Below are 23,752 nucleotides of genomic sequence, written 5' to 3' on the forward strand. Positions count from 1 at the left end.
TTTTTTTCCGTGCAAGCCAATTCAAAAGCACGACTTAGAAAAGTAATTCTCAGGCATGGTGGTGACAAGGAACTTATAATCTCTTGTCGGAACTTTGTTTAAATTTAACAGCGGGTAATGTTCAGCTGTCATATCGTGTTAAGCAACAGACAAGGCAACATCGATTACTTGTACGTGCTCTAACTTGCAAAAAGAAAAAAAATTGTAAAAGAAAACGTCTTGTTCAAGCGGGTGATAATTTATTTTCAGTGTTACTACCGATAATCGCCGGACTTGTAAACGCTACTCTCTAGAAATAGCTCAACCCTAAAAATTGACGCCAATTGAACTTGATCTTTCACCCAAAGAGCACTTTGCAGATAATCTTGATACATTTCTTGACAATAAAACAATTGCCAATGATGAAAAATAAATTTTGCTTCAAAATATCCTTCGTCGTGTCAACAAACATAAACCTTATCGTGAAAAAGCGCTTAAAGTCAATGTCATTGATCAACCTCCTGAAAACAGTGAAACACAGAAAAAGGAAGAGTTATTAAGAAGTGTTGTAGACTTGCTGCCTCAGTCCTACCGTGAACCAAGTAAAAGACTCTTGACGTATCTAACTGAAAATGAACAAATTGATGAAAAAAAATGAAGTTATATTCCAGGGCAAGCCTTACAATTTAATTGATTTATTATCGCATCTGATTGCGAATCGTAAAAGAGTCGAATCCTATGATAGTAATTTATATAATTTTTTAAAGTAATCAAATTTTCCTAAAAGTCTTACCGGCAATAAGCAAATTCTAAAGAAAGTAAGAGAACATAGTCCATTTAAGGTAGAAGACGATTTTCAATCTTTTTTGGAAAGCACACCTAATGGCGATTTGACACCGGTAACTAGACAAAAGCAAAGATGTATTGATTCACCTGGTAGTATACAAAAGGGTAGGGGACGGTTACGAACAAAATGAATCAAATTTTGAAAGGTGTTTATGAAAATATTAGAGAGCCAGGAAGTTTAAGTTCTCCATCTAAACTTTCCAAAGTCACTGGTGTTGACACAAAAAGTGTACAAGAGTATTTGCAAAAGGAATCCAGTTATACTCTTCATCTAAATCATACGACTAGAGGTCGTGACTATCGAAAAACTAAAGCTTTTTGTCCTCGGCACATATTACAAGCAAATCTTTTGAGTCTAGACGCTATTCAAAGACGTCATAATAAACCGTACAAGTGACTTCGCAATAAGTGTTTTTAGTCGGTATGCATATGCAGTTCCATTTCAGTCAAAGAGAGGCATTGAAGTTGCTAAAGCCCTTGAATCCATCTTTGAACAAGATTCATATAAAAAAATTCAAACAGACCGTGAAAGTGATTTTGTTAATCCCCATGTAAACAAAATTTTTTTGAAATATATTACAATACTCTGTCATAGTCCCATAAAGGCTTCATTGGCAGAACGTTTAATAAAAACTATTCGAATTTTAATTTCAAGATATTGTAAACTGGAAAATATCCGCCCGCCTTCTCTTCGGACACTGGTATATTTCTATATGCATCCTTTGTCGACAGATCAAGAGTTGGTAGTACCAATGTCCCCCTCCTACGTGTTCTAGAACGAAAAAACTCTAATGACCCTATTTATCACTAAAATACAAAGCACCTTCAATACGTTCCAGTCAACACTTCGTATTTGGAGCTCTGTCAGTTAACATTAAGAAGGGAATTGGGAAATCCTCTCGCAATATCAAAAGGTTTGGCCGAGATTGCATGTCATGTTCGACCCTTTTTAGTGAAATGGCTAATAGAAATCAGTTTTTATGTCCTGATATTGATTGCTATGTTGCTACTCTTGGACCACAGAAAATTTATTGCACCGGTTGCAGAAGAGTTTGCGTCCTCTACATTACGTGATTGGGGCTCTGGGAAAGATATTCAAGAAAGTTTTTCACATAATCTCAGGTCCAGCACACGATCTCTCGGCGATCGGTTGAAACAGTGGGGAAACGGTTTATAAGGGAGGAGAAAGACCCCATCATTCATCAGTCTCAAGTCAGCAGGGAAGCTTAAAGCATCAAAGAAACTAAAAAGATCCAAAAAGGATTTCTTTTCCTAAGATGATATATCTACCACATAAAGATTCTCACTCTACAGTCACCTCATCTCTAAATCTTTTCAATCGGGAAAATGTAGATGTCAGTGTAAAACCTGGATACTATGAACAATTTTACCCGCAATAACCGCACTCTGAAAATATTCATTTTCAAATTTATTCTAATGAAGACTACTTTATCGATTTGAATTCGACATTTATAGTTTTAAATGTCATTGTTAAAAAATCAAACAATGAAAAACCAAGTGCCACCGAAGGGTTATCTTACGAAAATTGTGTACTACATAATTTATTTCGGCAAATAAGCGTCTATATAAATGGAACTTAGTGAGCACGAGCAATAAACTTTCGAATTATGCAAGTTGTAAACAATTCCTGTTGATGACACCAATGTCCTATAAGCAGTTGAGAGGTATGAAAATTAGATATGAATATAAAACAAATACTGATACTACCAATATTCTTAGAGAGGCGACAACTAAAGATTTACATTTAGTCGGGAAACTAAATGATGAGATATTTAATATACCTCAATGGTGGCCTTCTAATGTAAAGATTGAAATAAATCTACAATTCGCGCCGTCCAATCATATTATTCGAAAAGTACTGGATGCTGCACCCGATGTAACAGTCTCTCTCACCTCGGCAATACTTCATGTATGAAAACAACAAGTTATGAAGTCTGTGGCTTTGGCAATTGAAAAATTAACAGCCACTGGAAGTAATATCAAATTGCTCGTGCCTCATACAATCACGAATCACCGCCATATTGCTACAGGTACGCGTACATATACCCAGTCATCATTTATCAATGGTGAAATTCCTTCAAAATTGGCATTGGCCTTTGTAAAAAGTGCGAGCGCTGTTTGATCATGGACAGATTCCCCGCATAAATTTGAATTATTTGGACTTTCATCACTTGTATGTAAAGTAAATGGAATCCCACTCTAGAATTTGTTCTTTGATAAATCCCACAGGACCCTCTATGAATTGACAATGCAATCCCTAGATCGAGATTCTCAGTTGTTTTAAAATGGTATAAGTGAAGAAATGTTTTCGAAAACGCATGGCATTTAACATGGATCACTACATGTCCAAATATAAATCTTATTGCATACCTTCAGATTACCTGGAACCTATTCAACATGTTGAAAATACCCAACTTATTGTTAACAGCAGCCCATCGAGTGTAAAAACTGGGCATTGGTTATTTTTAATCCGCTAAGCTTGCCGTATACATTCTACACCCCTCATATTAAAAATTTCTTGAGCAGAGCGGAAAATCTATTATTCAAAATTGGAAGCAGGTACAAGATTTATGAACAAAAAGCTGTAGTTTTCATGCCCTATTATATTTTATTTTTTGAAGTCGTGGTCATACTTACAAGGAATTTATCAAGATTTTGGGGACAATCCTCGATTAAACGACTTTTTAGTTGAAAATACTCTTTCTTACCTCTATAATATAAAATTCAGTGCCCTACAAGTGAAATGCTTTAAAAATGTACGTAAATTTTTTTATTAATAAAATTTTGTACAAAACACTGTGTCCTTTAGATTTCTTCTTCTACGTGTAGGTAATCAGCCAAAACGATAAGTGCAGGTAGCTCTTCGAGATTCAACTTGTATTCGTCTTGCCATGCAAAGTCGGGATCACATTTTCTACAATATAGGGTAACTTCATTTTTATTAAATCTCTTTGTAAACAAAACAATACTATTCTGATTCATTTGACAAAATTCATGTGTTTTAAGTTGCTTATTTGTAGAATTCCATCGCTCAAAATTCTCAAATAAAGAATTCATTTTTGTTCATACCAAACGTACACCTGTAATTTTTCTATAGATAAAGCCGGTGCCTTCAGAGCCGTGCCGCAGGCATTAAAGTTTTTTCTCATTCCAGTAACTGAAGCATGGACCAGGTTCTTCTTCCCAAAACAATTTAAAGCCTCGGCGATATCAGTCTCTTAAAAATAAACTGAGCTCACGTTTAGGGTTTTTCGCGATCAGGCCAGGATAAGTATTTTCCCATTGACCCTATTAATCATAGTGACAATTGGAGCATAAGAATCCTCTATTATGAGAGTCAAAAATCTCTTCAAGACAAGAGTTACAGTCTTTAATTTGCAATGCATATCCTCTATGCAATTTACATGAATTGCATAATTTACACGTTTCATTATACTCATCATCAAAACTACAATTATCGTAGAATAACCAGCTGCCCAAAGTATACAAGCATAATGGGTATGTGTAAAACATTTTTTTATGTTGCCTGGTCCACTTCCAAAAACAAACTGACTCTCAAACAACATATCCTAGTAGCGTTACAAAATGGCCGTCTATGTAGTAGTTAAGAACGAAACCGCAATATCATTCATCTCAATCAATAGACCTAAAAATTGAGTAAAAGCCTGGGGACCACAAGGACGATAGTCCAAAGAAGGGGATTCGGTTCCCAACGTTAAGCATTTCTCCAGAAGTTTTCTTTGAAGAGCGAATTCCAGAAAGTCATCATCCAAAACTAACCACTTTTCCAATTTTACTAGATTACGCATGATTTTCTGTTTCTCAAATCATCACTCTCACTGTCAAACACAGACTCTATAAATTGTTCTCTTCAATATATTTCGCCAGCGTATTTAATGCATCCTGTAGTCTCTGTATATGAACTATATTCACCTTAGCCGCGAAGCACAATTGTTCTTCCGACTTGAATTTGCTTAATGTTATAACATACCCATTATACATCGTGTCACATTCTTGGGTTAGTCGAAAACCCCTTGTAATTTCTACCGCCACCTTAGGCACTCTAGGTCCCGTTTCATCAACACTTTTAATATTCAATAATGTATAAGAATCCATGTTGACTGTCCCACTTCCAGAAAGAAACTGACCCTCGATCAATAGTTTCAACCACCTGGGAACGTGCCTAGACATGATTTTGCCTAAAAACAAGATGTGTCCTCGAAATCTTGGCTAGACAAGTCGAATCTTGCCTGAACATGCCTAATCTTGCCTGGACATGCCTAATCTTGCATGGGCGGGAATTTGCATAGAAACAGGTGCAAGGGGCTAGGAACTTTTGTATTATGCAGACCACATTCCAAGCAATTATGCATGGAAATTTTGCAAGGACTGGGAATTTTGTCAGCTAGAAACAGGTGCAAGGGGGTAGGAACTCCACTTGTTAATTTCCCTGTGTTAATTTCCCTATCTGACCTTTTGAATAGATTGACCCCCCACTACTCATACAAACACAAACACACAGAGAAGAGAGAGAGAGAGAGAGAGAGAGAGAGAGAGAGAGAGAGAGAGAGAGAGAGAGAGAGAGAGAGAGAGCGTTAAATCCCTTTGGATTGATCAACCGTAAATATACATCAACGCTATTTGTCATAATCGTTAACTTTCTTATACAAGCCAGATTAGACAGCATTCAAATAGACGAAGAAATTCATAAAAGGAGATTAATTAAAGTGCTAGTATTGTATTGCTTAAATTGCAACTTAATTAAATTGCCGACCGTATCGCTGTGCTTGAGCTTTGAAAAGATACAGTCAAGCCTTGAAGAGTAACATAATTTTCTGTTAGATTATTCTCAACATAAACACTAAAAAGCAAAGTACTTACTGACACCAGAGCCACACTCGACTACGAAAATTGGAAGCTAGGACTTTCAGCGAATAGTCAGGTTTAAAAATTGTTGTAGCATCATCGGAAAGATTGGATTAACAGCAAATACAGAGCACGAGCCAACTTCTCAACAGAAATGAAAGTAGCTTCATATATCACCGAGTTCCTTGGTGGGCCAGTGATAAAATGTTCACCTTTTATTTTTTAATGCCTACAAATTTAAATTTTCTAATACTATCCAGAGTTGGAAAAAATCTCAGAAACTTGGTTGTTGTTCACTGACAAGGTGACCTAGTGCCCAACTGGAGACTCAGTCTTCAGAGACTATTAGATGTAATACTAAATATAATATCTTATAATAATAATAATAATAATAATTTATTTATGACCCACATATGAACATTATAAATGACACTGCGGAGTAATGGAAAATATAAAAGAAAAAATAACAACATCATTACGAAATCAAACAACAACAAAAAAATACAAATTAACCATTATCACGATGAAAAAAAACAAACTAAGGGGTCAGTGACAGAACAAACATTACTATTATTCATAATCATATTAGAAGACACACTGGCCAGTCGCGCGCAAGCATCAATGACATCATAACGGGATACAATATTTCTATTTTTAAAACGGCTGGGTAAATACATCAGATATTTACAATATCTAAAGTAACCACTTCTAAGTCTCCGTAAATCTTTTTTCCTCAGTAAGTGGTGGAAACCAGATAGAAAATTTACACCTGGAGAGCAAAAACTATTATAAAGCCGGGCCAGGCCCTTACGATTATAACGCCCTCTATTTGGAGATATCTTACCATATGACACACGAATATTTTTTAATGCATTAGTAACCAACTCGGAGCAAGTTTCGTAAATGGACGGGCAAAACGATATACCAAGCCACTTGACTTTATCCAAACAAGGTAATGAAATCGAACCGAGGTTTAATGGAGATACAGAAAAGCTACTATTAAAACACATAAACTCACACTTTCCCATATTAACAGATAGGCCAATATCACTAAGTAGAGAAGACAGCTTACGGAAGTTCTGAGCCAGCCCTCGACGAGAAAAACTAACTAAAAGGACATCGTCGGTGTATAACTTAAACCAATATCACGAAAAAACACAGGAGTAGATAGATGTTTTAAACAAGTAGCAAGGACACCTTTAAATATATAAGGAGATTAAACTCCTCTCTGTCTAACGCCTTTCCTGAGAGCTATCGAATCAGAATTATTTGACAGCCACTTAATACGCACATCAGAATTATCATACCAATATCGCAATGTAGAAATAACTGAATAATTGACTCCAGAACAAGCAAGGGAATGCAAGGCCTGGGCGTGAACAACATTATCAAAAGCCCCGGAAATGTCTACTGTGCAGCAATACAATAAACGCTTCTGGGCAAAAGCTTCCTTTAACAACCGGCTGAGCACATGATGCACCTGGGGGCAACCAACCCCTCTTCTAAATCTTAGTTGAAAAGACGAAAAATCACACTTAGAAGTTATTTCAGGCAAAAGGACATACTCAAAATTCTTACTCATAAAGGAAGATACAGTAATATATCGAATAATATATATATATATATATATATATATATATATATATATATATATATATATATATATATATATATATATATATATATATATATATATATATATATATATATATATATATATATATATATATATATATATATATATATATATATATATATATATATATATATATATATATATATATATATATGTATGTATATTTGTATATTCATTTCTTTTTTTCTACTTTCATATACAGCCTGCTGTTATTTTTGGAGATATACTGTTTTTGACTTATGAAAAGGTCTTATTTATGCTTAATTATTAACTGATATGTAGAAAATAGAGAATGCATTCTTTACTGGTTCATTTGTGTGGCCTTATTCTTTTTTTCTATGAATACACTTTCCTTAGATTCATTAATTTGCATGTTTAGCGACATGGTGGTTTTTCTCGTTTACGTGCCGTCTTGAATACCAGATATTTTTCTTATGAAAAATGCTTTGGGATCTGTTTTAAAATAAACAGAGTTTGTACTTTTTTATAAGGTTTTTTTTACAATAAAGTAAAGAACGCTATAACAATTCAAATAACAATTCAAACTGAAAGCGATTAAATTTCAAACAAAAACAATTAAATGATTATAACCTCCAATTTAACATTAACAGATTCTGTCAGAAATAGTATTGGAGTGACCCCCATCTTAAAACGTCGAACTGACTATAATGCCATTCGATTCTTGGTAAAAGAGATATATCATGAAAATGAATTATTTATAATTCCATTAAAAATGTAAATACTAATCAACTTTCAATAAAAAAAAACTAATTTCCTAAAATAGCAACATTTGTGACAATCAGTTTAATTTTAACATTTTAGAAGGACGCTTATTTTCTTTAATATTTTAATTTTCCCCTCAACCCCCCCCCCCCGTCTCCAAAGACTAAAACTCTATTTGCTGACGAAATGAAGAACATCTCAAACTGACAAGCGTATAATGAGTTTGAGCTAAGAAAGAAGTCTTAGACAAATATAGTTTGAGCAATCAAATCGATTTTGAAACGGTACTTATTTTCGTCGCTATGCTTACTCTTAATTCCATTAGATTCAAAAGTATAGAAAACAGAGATCTAAAATAACGTTTTTATTTGAAGCAACTGTGCTTGATACGTTTTGATTTTGATCGTCTGTATTGCAGTATAAGCCTCAGATTTGCTACCAGGAAGTTCAAAATTGTCAAAAATACATTCTGGTGGACACATTTTTGATTTCCCACATTTACCTTCAGGTTAGTAATTAAGCAATTAAGATTTAGTAATTAAGATTAGTAATCAGATAAGTAATTAATCCAACGAAAATAATAAAAAACTTGGAGGATTTGGATGTTAACGGGTTGGACGGGAGCGGCAGCAATGACCTCACTTTGGGTATTACAATCACGTAAATTTACAATGACTTGGATACAGGGGCGGATCCAGGTTTTTTTAGGGGGGGCAAAATAAGTTGATCTGATAAACTTGCGTTAGGAGCAGGTTTATTTAACGCAAACTTGTAAATTACAATACTTTAGACTACGTTAGGGTGGGGGGGGGCGCGCGCCCCCTCACCCCTCCCCTGGATCCGCCACTGCTTGGATATCAACAATGATTCAGTATGTCCACTTCTCCATTAAAAAGTACTTATGAAGCCACTGTTTTATATGAGCTATTTGCAAAATTTGACACCATTACTTCTGGGGCTATGCCTATTATACAGCCCCCGAAGGCATATTTATCTTAGCTTTTGACAGTTTTGAAAATGTTACCCCATTGTCCCATTAATGAAATGTGTAGGGTCAAGAGAAGACACCCAACGTTTTTAGGCACACGAAACGTTAAAGGGGTATCAGACCTTCCACTTCTAAGTTTTGGCCCTTCCATTGGACACAAGAGATTTTAATTTGTGACCGACAAACCATTCCCTAAAGATCCTAAAACTGTGTGTCTACGGGATGAGGTTGAAAAAGTACTCCTGGCTACCATGAATTGATACAGTTCATCTTAGTTTAAAGTTTTTTTCTGCATTAGGGTCTATGTTGCCCAAGATGATACGGATGTATATTTTCAGCTGGCCAGTAATTTTTTATTTTCAAGTTTTTTGCACCGTGACCCAAGGACCTCAGATGTAAGTTTCGACACGACAAAAAAATGAAGCCCATTTTTGGCTATTCCTTACCCCTCCCCCCCAAAAAAGTTTTCTTTTTGATCTAAGGTCCACTTGAACCACGAGCTTACGGGTGGAAGTTTCAAGCCGTTAAAAAAAAAGTTTTTTTTTATCCCTTTAATGAGTCCCGTTTTGGAATGGGTCCATCCCCTGAACTAAAGTTTCCTGTGCACATTGGGCTCCCTATAATCCAGGGAAAGATGGCTACATGTTTCAAATCTCTCAGAAAAAATTGTAATTTGGTTCTTTTTGAGCCAAATTTTCAAACGCATTAACTTTTTTTTGTTCAATTTTTGAGTGTACTTGGGTCCAGAAGACTTACATGCGTAAGTTTTAAACCGAGAGAATTAAATAGTTTTTCTTATTTTCCTATTTAATTAATAGGAAAGGTGTTTTTCCTATTTTCGTGCTCCATTTCAGGAGTGCCTGAAAATTGGGAGATAGGGAAAATTGGGAGATAGGGAAATTGGGAGATTGGGAAATTTTCAGGCACTCCATTTCAGGAGTGCCTGAAAATTGGGAGATAGGGAAAATTGGGAGATAGGGAAATTGGGAGATAGGGAAAATTGGGAGATAGGGAAATTGGGAGATTGGGAAATTTTCAGGCACTCCATTTCAGGAGTGCCTGAAAATTTTTTTTTGCCACCATGTTGGTGACAAAAAAAAATTTCTGTACATTGTGACCCATCTTTCTGGACCAGGAACTTACAGATGTAAATTTCAAACCGTTAGGGAAAAAGCGGCTTGTTTTCAAGCCTCATTTCTCGGAGAACTACTTTTTTTCAATTTGTCTTTATATGGAGGTCTCTTTGGTCCTAAAGATATAAGGGCTTAAGGATAAAAATTTCAAGTGGACCGCAAAGAAAGTGTTTTAGTCCTTTTTCGGCCTATTTCCGTGTCTTGTATCCCTAAACTCAAACTTTTTAAGCATATTAGGGGGGGGGCTATGACCCAAAGACTTTTATGGCCATTGAGAAAAGCAGTGTTTCATTCCTTTTTGGGACTCATTATGAAGTGAATCAATTTTGTTTTCTTTTTTGTGTGCATTGGGGTTCAAAGGACTTACAGATACGAGTTTTAAGCCGATAAACATGTTTCTATGACCACCACGCTTTCCATGATATATTAGAAGTTTCATTGAATTTGGTGATACATTTTGAATTTAATTTATAAACAGAATGTATTAGTCAATACAATAGTGTTGACTTAGTGAAGAGTGGTTTTTGTCCCATTTATTTTTTTTTTCTTCGGTTGTATTGTATATTACTGGCAGTCTTAGAAAGCTGGGGAAGGGCTCATTCGATTGCAAATTCAGAATTCTAGTGCTTTTAAGTGAATAACTGATAGGATGATCATTATGCACCACTGCAATGCCCCATGTTTCCCCAAAGCATTACAGCGTATCATATCAGAATTCCAATTTATCTAACATTTTCGGAACAGCGGAAGAGCTAAAAGATATACATTTGGGGTTGCGTGATAAATATTGTGCCAGAAGTAACGACTGTGAATAATGGATATAGGTCTTACATTAAAACATAAAATCAAAAGAAATGATTCCGTATATGAAAGGACCTGTCCCCTCCTTGAAGCCCTGCTCTTTACGCTAAAGTTTGACTTTCTCACAACTCTACTTTTTAAAACAGTGAAAAAACTTAAGCGTAAAGAGCGAAGCGTTGAGAAGGGAAAAGCCCCTTTAATATACGGAATAATTTCTGTTCGTTTTAAGTTTTAATGTACATCTCTTACTTTCAGTAATTTTTTTTTATTATTTATTCAATTTTTGAACGTTTTTGAATTAATGTAGGTTTTGAAGATTGCTCACCGTTCACGAGTAATTAAAACGAAATTTGCATATGTTTTTACTTTTTTTTTAAACTAATAATAACCTTACAATAATCTAAGTTAGATTTCTATTCCAGTTATTTAAGAATGACTCCTGATTCATAAAGGCTGATAAATAAGGATAATAACCTCTTTTAAAAGTTAACAAAATAGCGTAAGAGCGAGCTATTGAGGAGAGGCAACTCCCCTCATATACGTAATATTTTCTGTTCGTTTTAAGTTTTAATGTTGCTCCTTACTTTCAGTTGAAACAATTTGTGTTTTTTTTTATTTAATTCAAACAGAAAACTTATGATCGTATCGAATCTTGAAAAAAATCAATATTTTTCTTTTTTCGCAGATTGGCTTGAAACTTCATGACGATTAACAAAATAAACAAATTTTTTTTAACTGAAATTAAGTAGCAACATCAAAACTTAACAAGAGCATATATTATTCCGTATATGAAAGGGGTTGCCCCAACCTCAATATCTCCTTTTTAAGCTAAAGTTTAAAAAGTTTTTTTTAAGCTAAGTACAATTCTGGCAATGTTCTTTTTGGCCAACCGTCTAGGGCTAAACGGACAGCAGGTCGTCCTCGTCTGGGGTGGGAAGACGTCATAAAGAAAGATTTAAAGGAAATGGGAACTTCATGGGCGGGCGTAAAAAGGGAGGGTTAGAATAGATTGGGATGGAGGAGGAGCGTGCGTAGCTGTTTTGGCCTGAGGCGGCTTGGTGCTGCGGTGAGTTGGTAGTAGTAGAAGTAACATTCAATATGCATATCATATGCAGTAAAGCACAAATGACACTCATGCCTTTTCAAGGCTTTGAGGTGCTATGCCTATAACCCCAGTTTTTATTTGAGGTAGCTCTTAGTTGTAAAATTCCAACAGCATTGTTATTTCCTTTTTTAGTTGATTTTGTTAAAAAATCATATTTTTCGGAAAATTTCAGAAGCATTGTAATTTTCTTTTTTTGCTGATTTTGTTAAAAAAAAAACCTATTGTTTGAAATATAATCATTTTCAGTATATCGCAAATGACATTCCAGCATTTACACGGTTTAAGGGGTGGAATCATATTTCTTACATCACACCAACAATTTTGAGACAAGTAGCTATGATTAACCATGTGAATTATTTTCTTCCTCCTTACATCCTAGTTACCCTTTATTATTCCTTTATTTTTTCTTACTTCTCATTATTGCGTTTCAGTTTGGGGAAATACAAACCGGTCCTTCACTAAAAAACTCAAATTTGCCCAAAACTGTGGCATTAAAGCAGTTTTTCGGCATCCCCGTCTATATCTAACCCATGATTTGTACTCAGATTTTGGCATAGCTCCATTAGATCAAATCATACAAAAACTAAACTTATCGCTTGCTTACTCTGTTTTCCACAATAATCTTTCTCCTCAACTACTAACCTATTATAATATTAGTAATTCGGAAGCTCACTGTCTCCGTTCATCCATTAGAGCCTTTATAATTCCTAAATGTGTTTCTAGTGCTGCCCAGCAATCTCCCATTTACAAATCTATTATCCAATGGAACAAAATACCCTCCAGTGTTGAGCTAGCCACAAGTTTCTGCACGCTGTACAACAATGTAACAAAACTTGATAATATAATTTAATCTTTCAACTTTTAACAAATTTGCTTTAATTACCCTGTTTTATTCTTCTAACATTTTTTTTTCAGTGTCACTTCAATTTTTTTCTTTCTTTTTTTTTAGTCTTTAAAAAGTTCTCTTCTAGGATCTTTATTGTTATTGATGTATGTGTTATATTTTTATCTGAATAATAAATTGAATTGAATTGAATTGAGCTTTGGTTACTATTGGGCCGGGTCGCTCCTTACTTACGGCTCGTTACCATAAACTGTTTGATTAAACCTTTGCTTGAAAAGATTGAAGAATGGGGCTGTTGTGACAATACCTCCGTTGAGTCTGCTTTAAGCTGATATGTAGTACTTGATAAAGTTCTTTGAAATCCGCTTTCCTAGAGGTTTCCTTGTGTCTAGTACAGACTAAAGTATGCCCTGGGAAGATATTCTGAAGTACCTAGGCTACCTCCACTCCTTCTCCCTCTAGAGGGTCCTAAAATGTACCTACATGACAGGTCTACACCTGTTGAAATTTTTACACAACAATTTACCTTACCATTTTACCTTAATTTTCCATTTTACCATTTTACCTTAATTACAACATTTTACCTTAATTTTCAATTATCAGTTACTTTTCCTCTTCTCTCCAGTAATACACTTCTCTCCATGCTATAGTTTAATCATTATGTAAGGAATTGAATTAAGCATGCATTTTTCTCTTAAGCTGCCAACCTCCAGCCCTGGCTTGGGGTAGGGGTCAGTAGTGGTACTCTGCTCAGTGGAGGTAATGGGCATATGAGGCCTGGTCTTTGATCTAGTTGTATCTGCCCCACTACAAGTTATTTCTATTGAAGGGAAAAAGTCATTGAAGGACAAATACTAAGTCTTTTAGGAAACTATTAATGTTTCAAGACTGGTAAAACAGATATACAGAAATCAAAATAATAAGCTATTAGAAAAAGATTGGGGTTCTGCAAAGTCTGTAAATTCCAAGCTCTAAATTTATAGATAGAATAGGATATGTATTTGTCAGGTCCAAGTTATTAAAGCAGTTGTGAGCAATACCTCTACATAAGTTTGGGACTTACAGTGCATGATGTTGACTAGGAAGATGTACATGTTTTGGCTTGCATGTTTTTTCAAAAGTGAATCAACTCAAAGGTTTTACATAAAAAATTGGTAATCCAGACGTTTTATTGCCATTTAAAATAGAAGAAACTGCTGAATAACATACCAAAGTTCAGATTGCAACACCCCCTCTCCTCCAGCAAAAGTAGTTTGTTTTTGGAAAATTGTGATTTTTAATTTAATATTTTTAAGGAGATACATGCTAATGCAGCTGTTAAGGAGCCGCCAATAAGGAGATACATGCTAATGCAGCTGTTTAAGGTGCCGCCAAGAAGGAGCCGCCAATCTTCCCGCCGGTTTGCTGCTGCAAGTATGTCCTCCCACTGAGGTTGGATTGATGTGTGCAGGTTACGGAGATCTGTCTGGTACGTTCGACGCAGGGTGTTTCTGGGTCTGCCCCTGTGGCGTGGACCCGATGGCTGCCAATAGAGCGCTGCATTTGGTAGTCGGAGATTGTTCATACGTAGTACATGGCCAAGGTATCTCCATCGGAGGACTCTTATGATATGTGTCACAAGAGGCTGGCCAGTCTTGTCACGGATGGATTGGTTTGTTATTCTCTGCTGCCAACGGATGTTGAGAATTCTTCTGAGACATGTGTTTTCGAAAGCAAGTATTCTTCGCTCTTGTTCCTGGTTCAGGTGCCAGGTTTCGGCAGCGTAAAGCAGCACTGGCATAACATTGCTATTGAAGAGTCGTAACTTTAGCCGTATAGAGAAGCTTTGGGACTGCCATACTTTGCTTAATCTATTGAAGGCTCCATTGGCTTGGCCGATTCTTGTGAGCAATTCTTTTGTGGTCGATCCGGTATTTTTTACTATGCTTCCCAAGTATTTGAAATGGACGACTTGCTATATGTGTTGGTCTCCGCAAGTGATGCTCAGGGGTGAATCTGTGGTGGTCATTCATTTTGTTTTCTCATTATTTATTTTTAGGCCGACATGGCCGCCTCTCTCCCTCACTTTGTCAAGGAGTTCTTGGAGTCTTTGCTTGCATGATTCTAGGACGGCGATGTCGTCAGCGAAGTCTACGTCACTGAGGCGTGTTTCTGGATTCAGCTGGATTCCGTCTGTGCTTGTACTTCGAAGTATGTAATCAATGACAATTACGAAAAGTAGCGGTGACAAGACGCAACCTTGCTTAACTCCTGACATAATGCGGAAGAAACGGGTTTGGCCATCTGGTGTCTTTATACAGCAACTTTTATTTTCACAATTCCTATTCGTTTTAAATTGGGCTTGGATATTTATTTTAATTTTGTTCCCTATAGGCTTTATCCACTGTATGTGATAATCTCTGTTAATTTTATGTTTGACTTATTACAAGACTTCACTTCTACTCACTTTAGATTGTGGTTTTGATCGTTAGTTTTCTTTGACAATAACCTTTTTTGGACATATTTCTTAGATAATGGATCAATATAAGGTCACAGCGTCTCTAGATGCCACAAAAGTCTAAGTCTATTCTGGAATTTTTCCAAAATCTTTTTTTTTCGTGAAAGAGGAAGTTGAGAAAATGTTCATTCATGCTTAAGGGGAAAAAAATTAATCTCCTAACAAGGTAAATAATTATGCTCAACTTTGCTCCTTCAAAAACTGAACAAGGGTAAATATTTGCTGGGATATACTCTCATTCCCTATGCTATTAGGGGAAGACAAATATTTCTTTAAAGTCCCAAAAGGAATTTTTTAATTACCCAGCCTCAGCAGACATAAGCAGTTTTAAATTAGCCTTTACTCTTTCTCAAATCCTTTAATGAAGGTGTTATAAGTTAATACGTCTATTTTATAATATTAGCCTCAGATTTATAATCAGTACGCCAAAAATCCTTATATGCAAAGTTTGGTGGAAACCAAATGCCGCTGTAAAAATAACCCTTTATTTTGTTTTGATTCGGAATTATATGCTACACAAAAGGGCTTTAAACATGGTTGAAGTTGAACAACCAATGATTTTTGGCTCTTAATAAGGGCACTAAAACTAATTTGCGATCGATTGAGTCCTTTTCCAAGTTCCTAAGACCATCCCTTCTATAGATAAAAAAAAATACTTATAAAACATGACCCAATAAAAAGAAATGCAATTATAGAAAAACGGTTTGTAAATGGATGGGCAGTGTGATCTAAGAAATTATTTATGAAAGTTAATCTTAACTTATTTTGATTTTAGATAGTCACTCTTTTTAAATGTTTAAATTCAATAATTTAGAAAAATTTCTTAAATCCTTTTCAAATGACTGTAAGTCAAAAGATGTGCAACACGCTTACGTTCTTGAATTCAAATGCAGACAGAGTCAGAAAACAAAGGCACATCTGAATAGGCGCATCTGAATAGGTCTCAAAAATCCTTGAGTGTCAGAAGAAATGACCCTATAACTCGTGACAGCACACCATATATGGGCATAGCCTCACTAGGGAGAACACGTGGTTAATGGGGTCAATGACCTAAATTTCCAAAGGTGTCGATGTTGTTATTGTTGTTGTAAGTGCACGCTCTCAGCGAATGTCAAGGTCGATGTTGTTGTTGTTGTTTTGAGCAAGCTCCCAGCGAATGTCAAGGGAGAACACGTGGTTAATCAAAGTGGGATACCTGTGCTGACAGACATTAATCAAATTGTTTCCGGGCAAGGTTAATTAATGTCTGACAGATGACGTCAAGTTAATTAATGTCTTTTATGTATTTCCAAAGAGAATGTTTCCGAGGCAAAGTTTGGATCACACATGACAGATGATGTCATGATTGATTGATTGACATGAAAGGGGAATTAATTTGTTGTTTCTAAAGAGAATTGATTTGACACGAAAGGGAATTAATTTGTTGTTTCTAAAGAGAACTGTCTCCAAGCGAATGTTTAGATCTTAGCGATGAAGAGATTGATTCAAGAAAGGGTTTCCAAATAATTTGAAATGTATCAGCCCAGAGATGCCAAACAAAAGGAACACGCTGAAATTACGTTTAGGGATTATTTGGGCGAAACCGTTTTAGTCATTTTATGGAATTATTTCGGCGAAACAGGTAGAGACATTTTAAAAGATGATTTAAAAGATGATTTTAGAAGAAGATTTGAGGGTGAAACTCTGTGGTCCTTATAATACACAAGTTCCATTTTAACAACGTCGTGAGGTCCCCTACCCCAACCCCAAAGGGTTCCAATCCCCCAACCCCAACCCCGAAAGAAGCCGCTCGGGCTCAAAGATCCCTCAAGCTCCCAAATGGCCCCCGGACCCCCAAAGGCCCTCCGCCGGTCCCCAAAGGTCCCCCAGACTCCCAAAGGGCCCCCGGCCCCCCAAAGGGCCCCCCAGCCCCCCCATGGCCCATCGAGCTACCAAAAGCCCCCCGGGCTCCCAAAGGGCCCCCCGGACCCCCAAAGGCCCGCACCCGGTCCCCAAAGGGCCACCGGGCTCCCAAAGAACCAATCGGCCCTCAAGTGCCCCCCAGCCCCCCAAAGGCCCTCCCCGGACCCCCAAAGGCCCACTGGGCTCCCAAAAGACCACCAGGCTCCCAAAGGGCCCCCGGACCCCCAAAGGCCCTCACCCGGTTCCCAAAGGACCACCCGGCCCTAAAGGGCCCCCCCAGACCCCCAAAGGACCCCCAGCACCCCAAAGGCCCCTGAGCCCCCATTTTTTAATACTTTTTATGGCTTTATTATATCTTTTCAGAACAAGTTATTTTCTTAATGTCCATCCTAAACCCATTTTACAAGTTGAAGTACCCATCCCTTTCACCCACAACTTTACTATACTGATTTTTGAATGCTCCAACACCAAGCAATACTTTTAAAAGCCATTTCAAAACAAGTTCTTTTCTTAATGTCCCTCCTAAACCCATTTTACAAATTGAAGTAACCATGCTTTACACCCACAACTTTACTTTACATCTTTTTGTATTCTCCAACATCAAGCAATACTATTAAAAGGGCATTTCACAACAAGTTTTTTTCATAATCTCCTTCCTAAGCCCATTTTACAAGTTAAAGTTCCCATCTTTTGTACACACAACTTTAATATACAGCTTTTTTAATTCACAACACCAAGCAATACTTTTCAAAAGGCATTTAAGAACACGTTCTTTTCTTACTATCCCTCCTAAACCCATTTTCCAAGTTGAAGTTCCCATCCTTTTCACCAACAACTTAGTTATAGGTAAGAGTTTGAAGTTTTACCTTAGAGACTTAGCTTAGAGTTTTAGTGTGGTTTAGTTTTAGTTAAAAGTTTAGAGGTTTTTTTTTAGCTTAGACTCTTAGATTAGAGTTTTTTTTAGATTTCTAGTTTAGTTTAGTTTTAGTTAATAGTTTAGAGTTTTTATATTAGAGTATTAGCTTAAAGTTTTAGTTTGGTTTAGTTTTAGTTAAAAGTTTAGAGTTTTTTTTTATCTTAGAGTCTTAGCTTAGAGTTTTGTTAGAGTTCTAGTTTAGTTTAGTTTTAGTTAAGAGTTTAGAGTTTTTAGCTTAGAGTCGTAGCTTAGAGTTTTATTCAGAGTTCTAGTTTAGTTTAGTTTAATTACAGTTCAGAATTTAGAGTTTTAGCTTAGAGTCATAACTTATAATTTTACTTAAAGTTGTAGCTTGGTTAAGTTTTAGTTAAGAGTTTTGAGTTTTATCTTAGAGTCTTATCTTAGAGTTTTTGTTATAGTTTAAGTTTAGTTTAATTTTAGTTAAAAATTTTATGTTTTACCTTTTAGTTTAAGTTAAAGTTCTATTTTAGTTTAGTAATAGTTAAGAGTTTAGAGTTTTTAGCTTAGAGTCCTAGCTTAAAGTTTTAGTTTAGTTTAGTTTTAGTTAAAAGTTTAGAGTTTTTTTTTAGCTTAGAGTCTTAGATTAGAGTTTTTGTTGGAGTTCTAGTTTAGTTTTAGTTAAGAGTTTAGAGTTTTTAGCTTAGAGTCTTAGCTTGTAGTTTTATTCATAGTTATAGTTTAGTTCAGTTTTGTTACAGTTAAGAATTTATATTTTTATCTTATAGTCATATATTATTATTTTACTTAAATTTTTTGTTTTGTTTATATTTATTTTTTTTTTTGTTGGTTTATCTTAGAGTATTAGCTCAGAGTTTTTTCTAGAGTTATAGTTTAGTTTAGTTTTAGTTAATAGTTTAGAGTTTTACCTTAGAGTCTTAGCTTAGAGTTATAGTTAGAGTTGAAGTTTAGTTTAGTTACAGTTAAGAATTTAGAGTTTTAGCTTAGAGTCATAGCTTAGAGTTTTACTTAAATTTTTAGTTTGGCTAAGTTTTAGTTAAGAGTTTAGAGTTTTAGCTTAGAGTCTTAGCTTAGAGTTTTTTTTTAGAGTTATAGTTTATTTTAATTTTATTTAATATTTTTATTTTTTACAATTTATTTTAAGTTATAGTTCTATTTTATTTTATTTTTATTTAATAGTTTGGTTTTTTACATTATAGTATTAGCTTAGAGTTCTAGTTTAGTTTATTTTTAATTAAGAGTTTAGAGTTTTATCTTAGAGTCTCAGTTTAGAGTTTTTTTTAGAGTTCTACTTTATTTTAGTTTTAATTAAGAGTTTAGTGTTTTTAGCTTAGAATCATAGTTTAGATTTTTTGTTTAAGTTAAATTATAGTTAGTTTTAGTTTGGAGTTTTAGATTAGAGCCTTAGCTTATGGATTTTGTCCTAGTTGAATTTTAGTTTATTTTTGTTTAATAGTTTATATGGTTTTTTTCGTTAGAATTCAAGTTTATCTTAGTTTAATTTCATTGTTTTATTTTTTAAATTTTAGTTTAATTTATATTTCTATTTTAGTTTAGTTTTAGTTAATAGTTTATAGTTTAAAATAGAGTCTTAGCTTAGAGTTTTAGTTAGAGTTCTAGTGTAGTTTAGTTTTAGTTACAGTTCAGAATTTAGAGTTTTAGCTTAGAGTCATAGCTTAGAGTTTTACTTAAAGTTACAGTTTGGTTAAGTTTTAGTTAAGAGTTTAGAGTTTTTAGCTTAGAGTTTTTATTGAAGTTCTAGTTTAGTTTAGTTTTAGTTAATATTTTAGAGTTTTAGCTTAGAGTCTTAGCTTAGACCTTTTGTTAGAGTTGAAGTTTAGTTTAATTTTAGTTAAGAATTTGATTTTTTACCTTTGAGTTTCAGTTAGAGTTCTAGTCTAGTATTTTAGCTTAGAGTCTTAGCTTAGAGTTTTAGTTAGAGTTATATTTTAGTTTAGTTTTAGTTAAGAGTTTAGAATTTTAGCTTAGAGTCTTAGCTTAGAGTTTTTGTTAGAGTTCTAGTTTATTTTATTTTTGAGTTCTAGTTTAGTTTACATATAGTTAATAGTTTGGAGTTTTACTTTATAGACTTAGCATAGAGTTTTAGTTTAGTTTAGTTTTAGTTAAGAGTTTAGAGTTTTTTATATTAGAGTCTTAGCTTAGAATTTTTCTTATAGTTCTAGTTTAGTTTAGTTTTAGTTAAGAGTTTGGTGTTTTACCTAAGAGTCTTAGTTTTGAGTTTTAGTTAGAGTTCTAGTTTAGTTTAGTTTTAGTTAAGAGTTTAGAGTTTTTATCTTATAGTCTTAGCTTAGAGTTTTTGTTGAAGTTTTAGTTTAGTTTAGTTTTATTAAATATTTAAGAGTTTGATATTATAGTCTTCGAATAAAGTTTTTGTTAGAGTTGAAGTTTAGTTTAGTAATAGTTAGAAGTTTAGAGCTTTAGCTTAGAGTCTTAGACTAGAGTTTTTGTTAGAGTTCTAGTTTAGTTTAGATATAGTTAAGAGTTTGGATTTTTACCTTAAAGACTTAGCTTAGAGTTTTAGTTTAGTTTAGTTTTAGTTAAGAGTTTGGAGTTTTTAGCTTAGAGTATTAGCTTAGAGTTTTTGTTAGAGTTATATTTTAGTTTATTTTTATTTAATAGTTTGGTGTTTTAATTTAGAGTAATATCTTATAAATTTAGTTAGAGTTCTATTTTAGTTTAGTTTTAGTTAAGAGTTTAGAATTTTAGATTAGAGTCTTAGCTTAGAGTTTTTGTTAGAGTTCTAGTTTAGTTTAGTTTTAGTTAAGAGTTTAGAGTTTTTAGCTTAGATTATTAGCATAGTTTTTGTAGAAGTTATAGTTTAGTTTAATAATAGTTAAGATTTTAGAGTTTTAGATTATAGTCTTAGCTTAAATTTTTTGTTGAAGTTGAATTTTATTTTAGTAATAGTTAAGAGTTTAGATTTTTAGCTTAGAGTCTTAGCGTAGAGTTTTTGTTAAAGCTGAAGTTTAGTTTATTAATAGTTGAGAGTTTAGATTTTTATCTTAGAGTGTTAGTTTAGAGTTACAATTTGGTTTATTTTTATTAAAGAGTTTAGAGTTTTTTAGAATACAGTATTAGCTTAGAGTTTATTTTAGATTTATAGATTAATTTAGTTTTAGTTAATATTTTAGTGTTTTTAGCTTAGATTATTATATTAAAGTTATAAGTTTAGTTAACAGTTTAGAGTTTTACCATAGAGTCTTATCTTAGAGTTTTAGTTAGAGTTCTAGCTCAGTTTAGTTTTAGTTTAGAGTTTATAGTTTTTAGGTTAGAGTCTTAGTTTAGAGTTTTTTGTTGCAGTTCTAGTTTAGTTTAGAGTTTTAGCTTAGACTTGGAGTTTTAATTAGAGTTCTAGTTTAGTTTAGTTTTAGTTAAGAATTTAGAGTTTTAGCTTAGAGTCTTAGCTTAGAGTTTTTGTTAGAGTTCTAGTCTAGTTTATTTTTTGTTAAGAGTTTAGAGTTTTAGCTTAGAGTCTTGGCTTAGATGTTTTTCTAGAGTCATAGTTAATTTTAGTTATAATTAATAGTTTTGAATGTTACCTTAGAGACTTATATTAGAATTTTAGTTCCGTTTAGTTTTAATTAAGAGTATAGAATTTTATCTTAGAGTCTCAGACTAGAGTTTATTTTAGAGTTCTATTTTAGTTTAGTTTTAGTTAAGAGTTTAGTGTTTTTAGCTTAGAGTCTTAGTTTAGAGTTTTTGTTGAAGTTCTAGTTTAGTTTAGTTTTAGTTTAGAGTTTTAGCTTAGACTTAAAGTTTTAATTAGAGTTCTAGTTTAGTTTAGTTTTAGTTAAGAGTCTAGAGTTTTTAGCCTAGAGTCTTACCTTAGTTTTATTTAGAGTTCTAGTTTAATTTATTTTTAGTTAATATTTTAGATTTTTAACATATATTCTTATATTATAGTTTTAGTTAGAGTTAAAGTTTAGTTTAGTTAAAGTTAAGAATTTAGATTTTTACTTTAGAGTCTTAGCTTAGAGTTTTACTTAAAGTTATAGCTTGGTTAAGATTTAGTTAAGAGTTTCGAGTTTTAGATGAGACTTAGCTTACAGTTTTTGTTAGAGTTCTAGTTTAGCTTAGTTTTACTTAAGAGTTTAGAGTTTTACCTTAGAGTCTTAGCTTAGAGTTTTTGCTACAGTTCTATTTCTCCACGTTTATGTTAGGTTAGATTAGGTTGGCTTATCATGAGCGCTCATGAAATTCCAACCAAATCTAACCTAACTTAAACGTGGAGAAACCAAAACTCTAACCTAACCAAACCTAATCTAACATATGGGTTTGGTATTTCTATGCAATATTGTGTAATTTTTTAGTTATGCTAGTTTGGACTAAACTTCAACTCTAACTAAATCTCTAAGCTAAGATTTTAGGTTAAACCTCTAAGATATAACTATTATTTAAAACTAAAATAAAAAATAACTCTAACTAAAACTCTAAGCTAAGACTCTAAGTTAAAACTATAAACTCTTAACTATAACTAAACTAAACGAAACTTCAACCCTAACTAAAACTCTAATCTAAGACATAAAGTTAAAACAAAAAACTCTTAACTAAAACTAAACTAAACTAAAACTCTAAAAAAAACTCTAATTTAATAATCTAATCTAAAAATTTAAAATATTAACTAAGACTAAAATAAGCTCGAGCTAAAACAAAAAATCCAAGATAAGAATCTAATATAAAAAATCTAAAATCTTATCTAATAAAGAGCTAAACTATAACTAAAACCACATATCTATGACATTACTCTAATATAAAATTATAAAATCTGAACTAAAACTAAACTAAACTAGAACTCTAACTAAAACTCTAAGCTAAAACTCTAAGGTAAAACATCAAACTCTTAACTAAAAGTAAACTAAACTAGAACTCTAACAAAAACTCTAAGCTTGGACTCTAAGCTAAAAAACTCTTAACTCTTAACTAAAACTAAACTAAACTAAAACTTCAACAAAAACTATAAACTAATATTATATGATAAAACTCTAAACTCTTAATTAAACTAAACTAGAACTCTAACAAAAACTCTAAGCTACTACTCTAAGATAAAACTCTAAGATCTTAAATATAAATAATCTAAACTTGAACTCTAACTAGAACTATAATCTAAGAATATAATATAAAACTCTAAACTATTAACTAAAACTAAACTAAACTGTAGATTCAAAATAAGCTCTAAGCAAAAGACTCTAAGATAAAAAAACTAAACTATTAACTAAAACTAAAATAAAATATAAATATAAATTAAAATAAAATTTAAAACAAAAAACAATTAAATAAAAGTAAACTAAACTGGAACTCTAACAAAAACTCTAAGCTAAGGCTAAAAGCTAAAATTCTAAACTATTAACTCAAACTAATCTAAACTAGAACTCTAACTAAAACTCTATGCTAAGACTCTAAGGTAAAACACTAAACTCTTAACTAAAGGTAAACTAAACTAGAACTCTAAATGAAACTAAAAGGTGAAAAATAAAATTATCAAAGAAAATTAAACC

General features: G+C 33.4%; 1 protein-coding gene across 4 annotated transcripts in view; it reads right to left on the bottom strand.

Moving 5' to 3' along the window:
* S6KL (ribosomal protein S6 kinase like) overlaps positions 1 to 23,752 on the bottom strand; it is a 598,861-nt gene that overhangs the window by 324,764 nt on the left and 250,345 nt on the right. Inside the window, exon 9 of one of the 4 annotated variants that reach the window (XM_089097760.1) lies at positions 5,913 to 5,941. The exons of the other annotated variants lie outside the window; for them this stretch is intronic. Coding sequence (XP_088953886.1) covers positions 5,928 to 5,941 — 14 coding nt within the window. The 3' untranslated portion in view covers positions 5,913 to 5,927. Of the gene's footprint in view, positions 1 to 5,912; positions 5,942 to 23,752 lie in introns of those variants that run through there. 4 annotated transcript variants of the gene reach the window in all.

This window comes from Artemia sp. Qi Xiang Cuo, chromosome 12 (genome assembly GCF_049724085.1).
Source record: "Artemia sp. Qi Xiang Cuo chromosome 12, ASM4972408v1, whole genome shotgun sequence".
NCBI lineage: Eukaryota > Metazoa > Arthropoda > Branchiopoda > Anostraca > Artemiidae > Artemia > Artemia sp. Qi Xiang Cuo.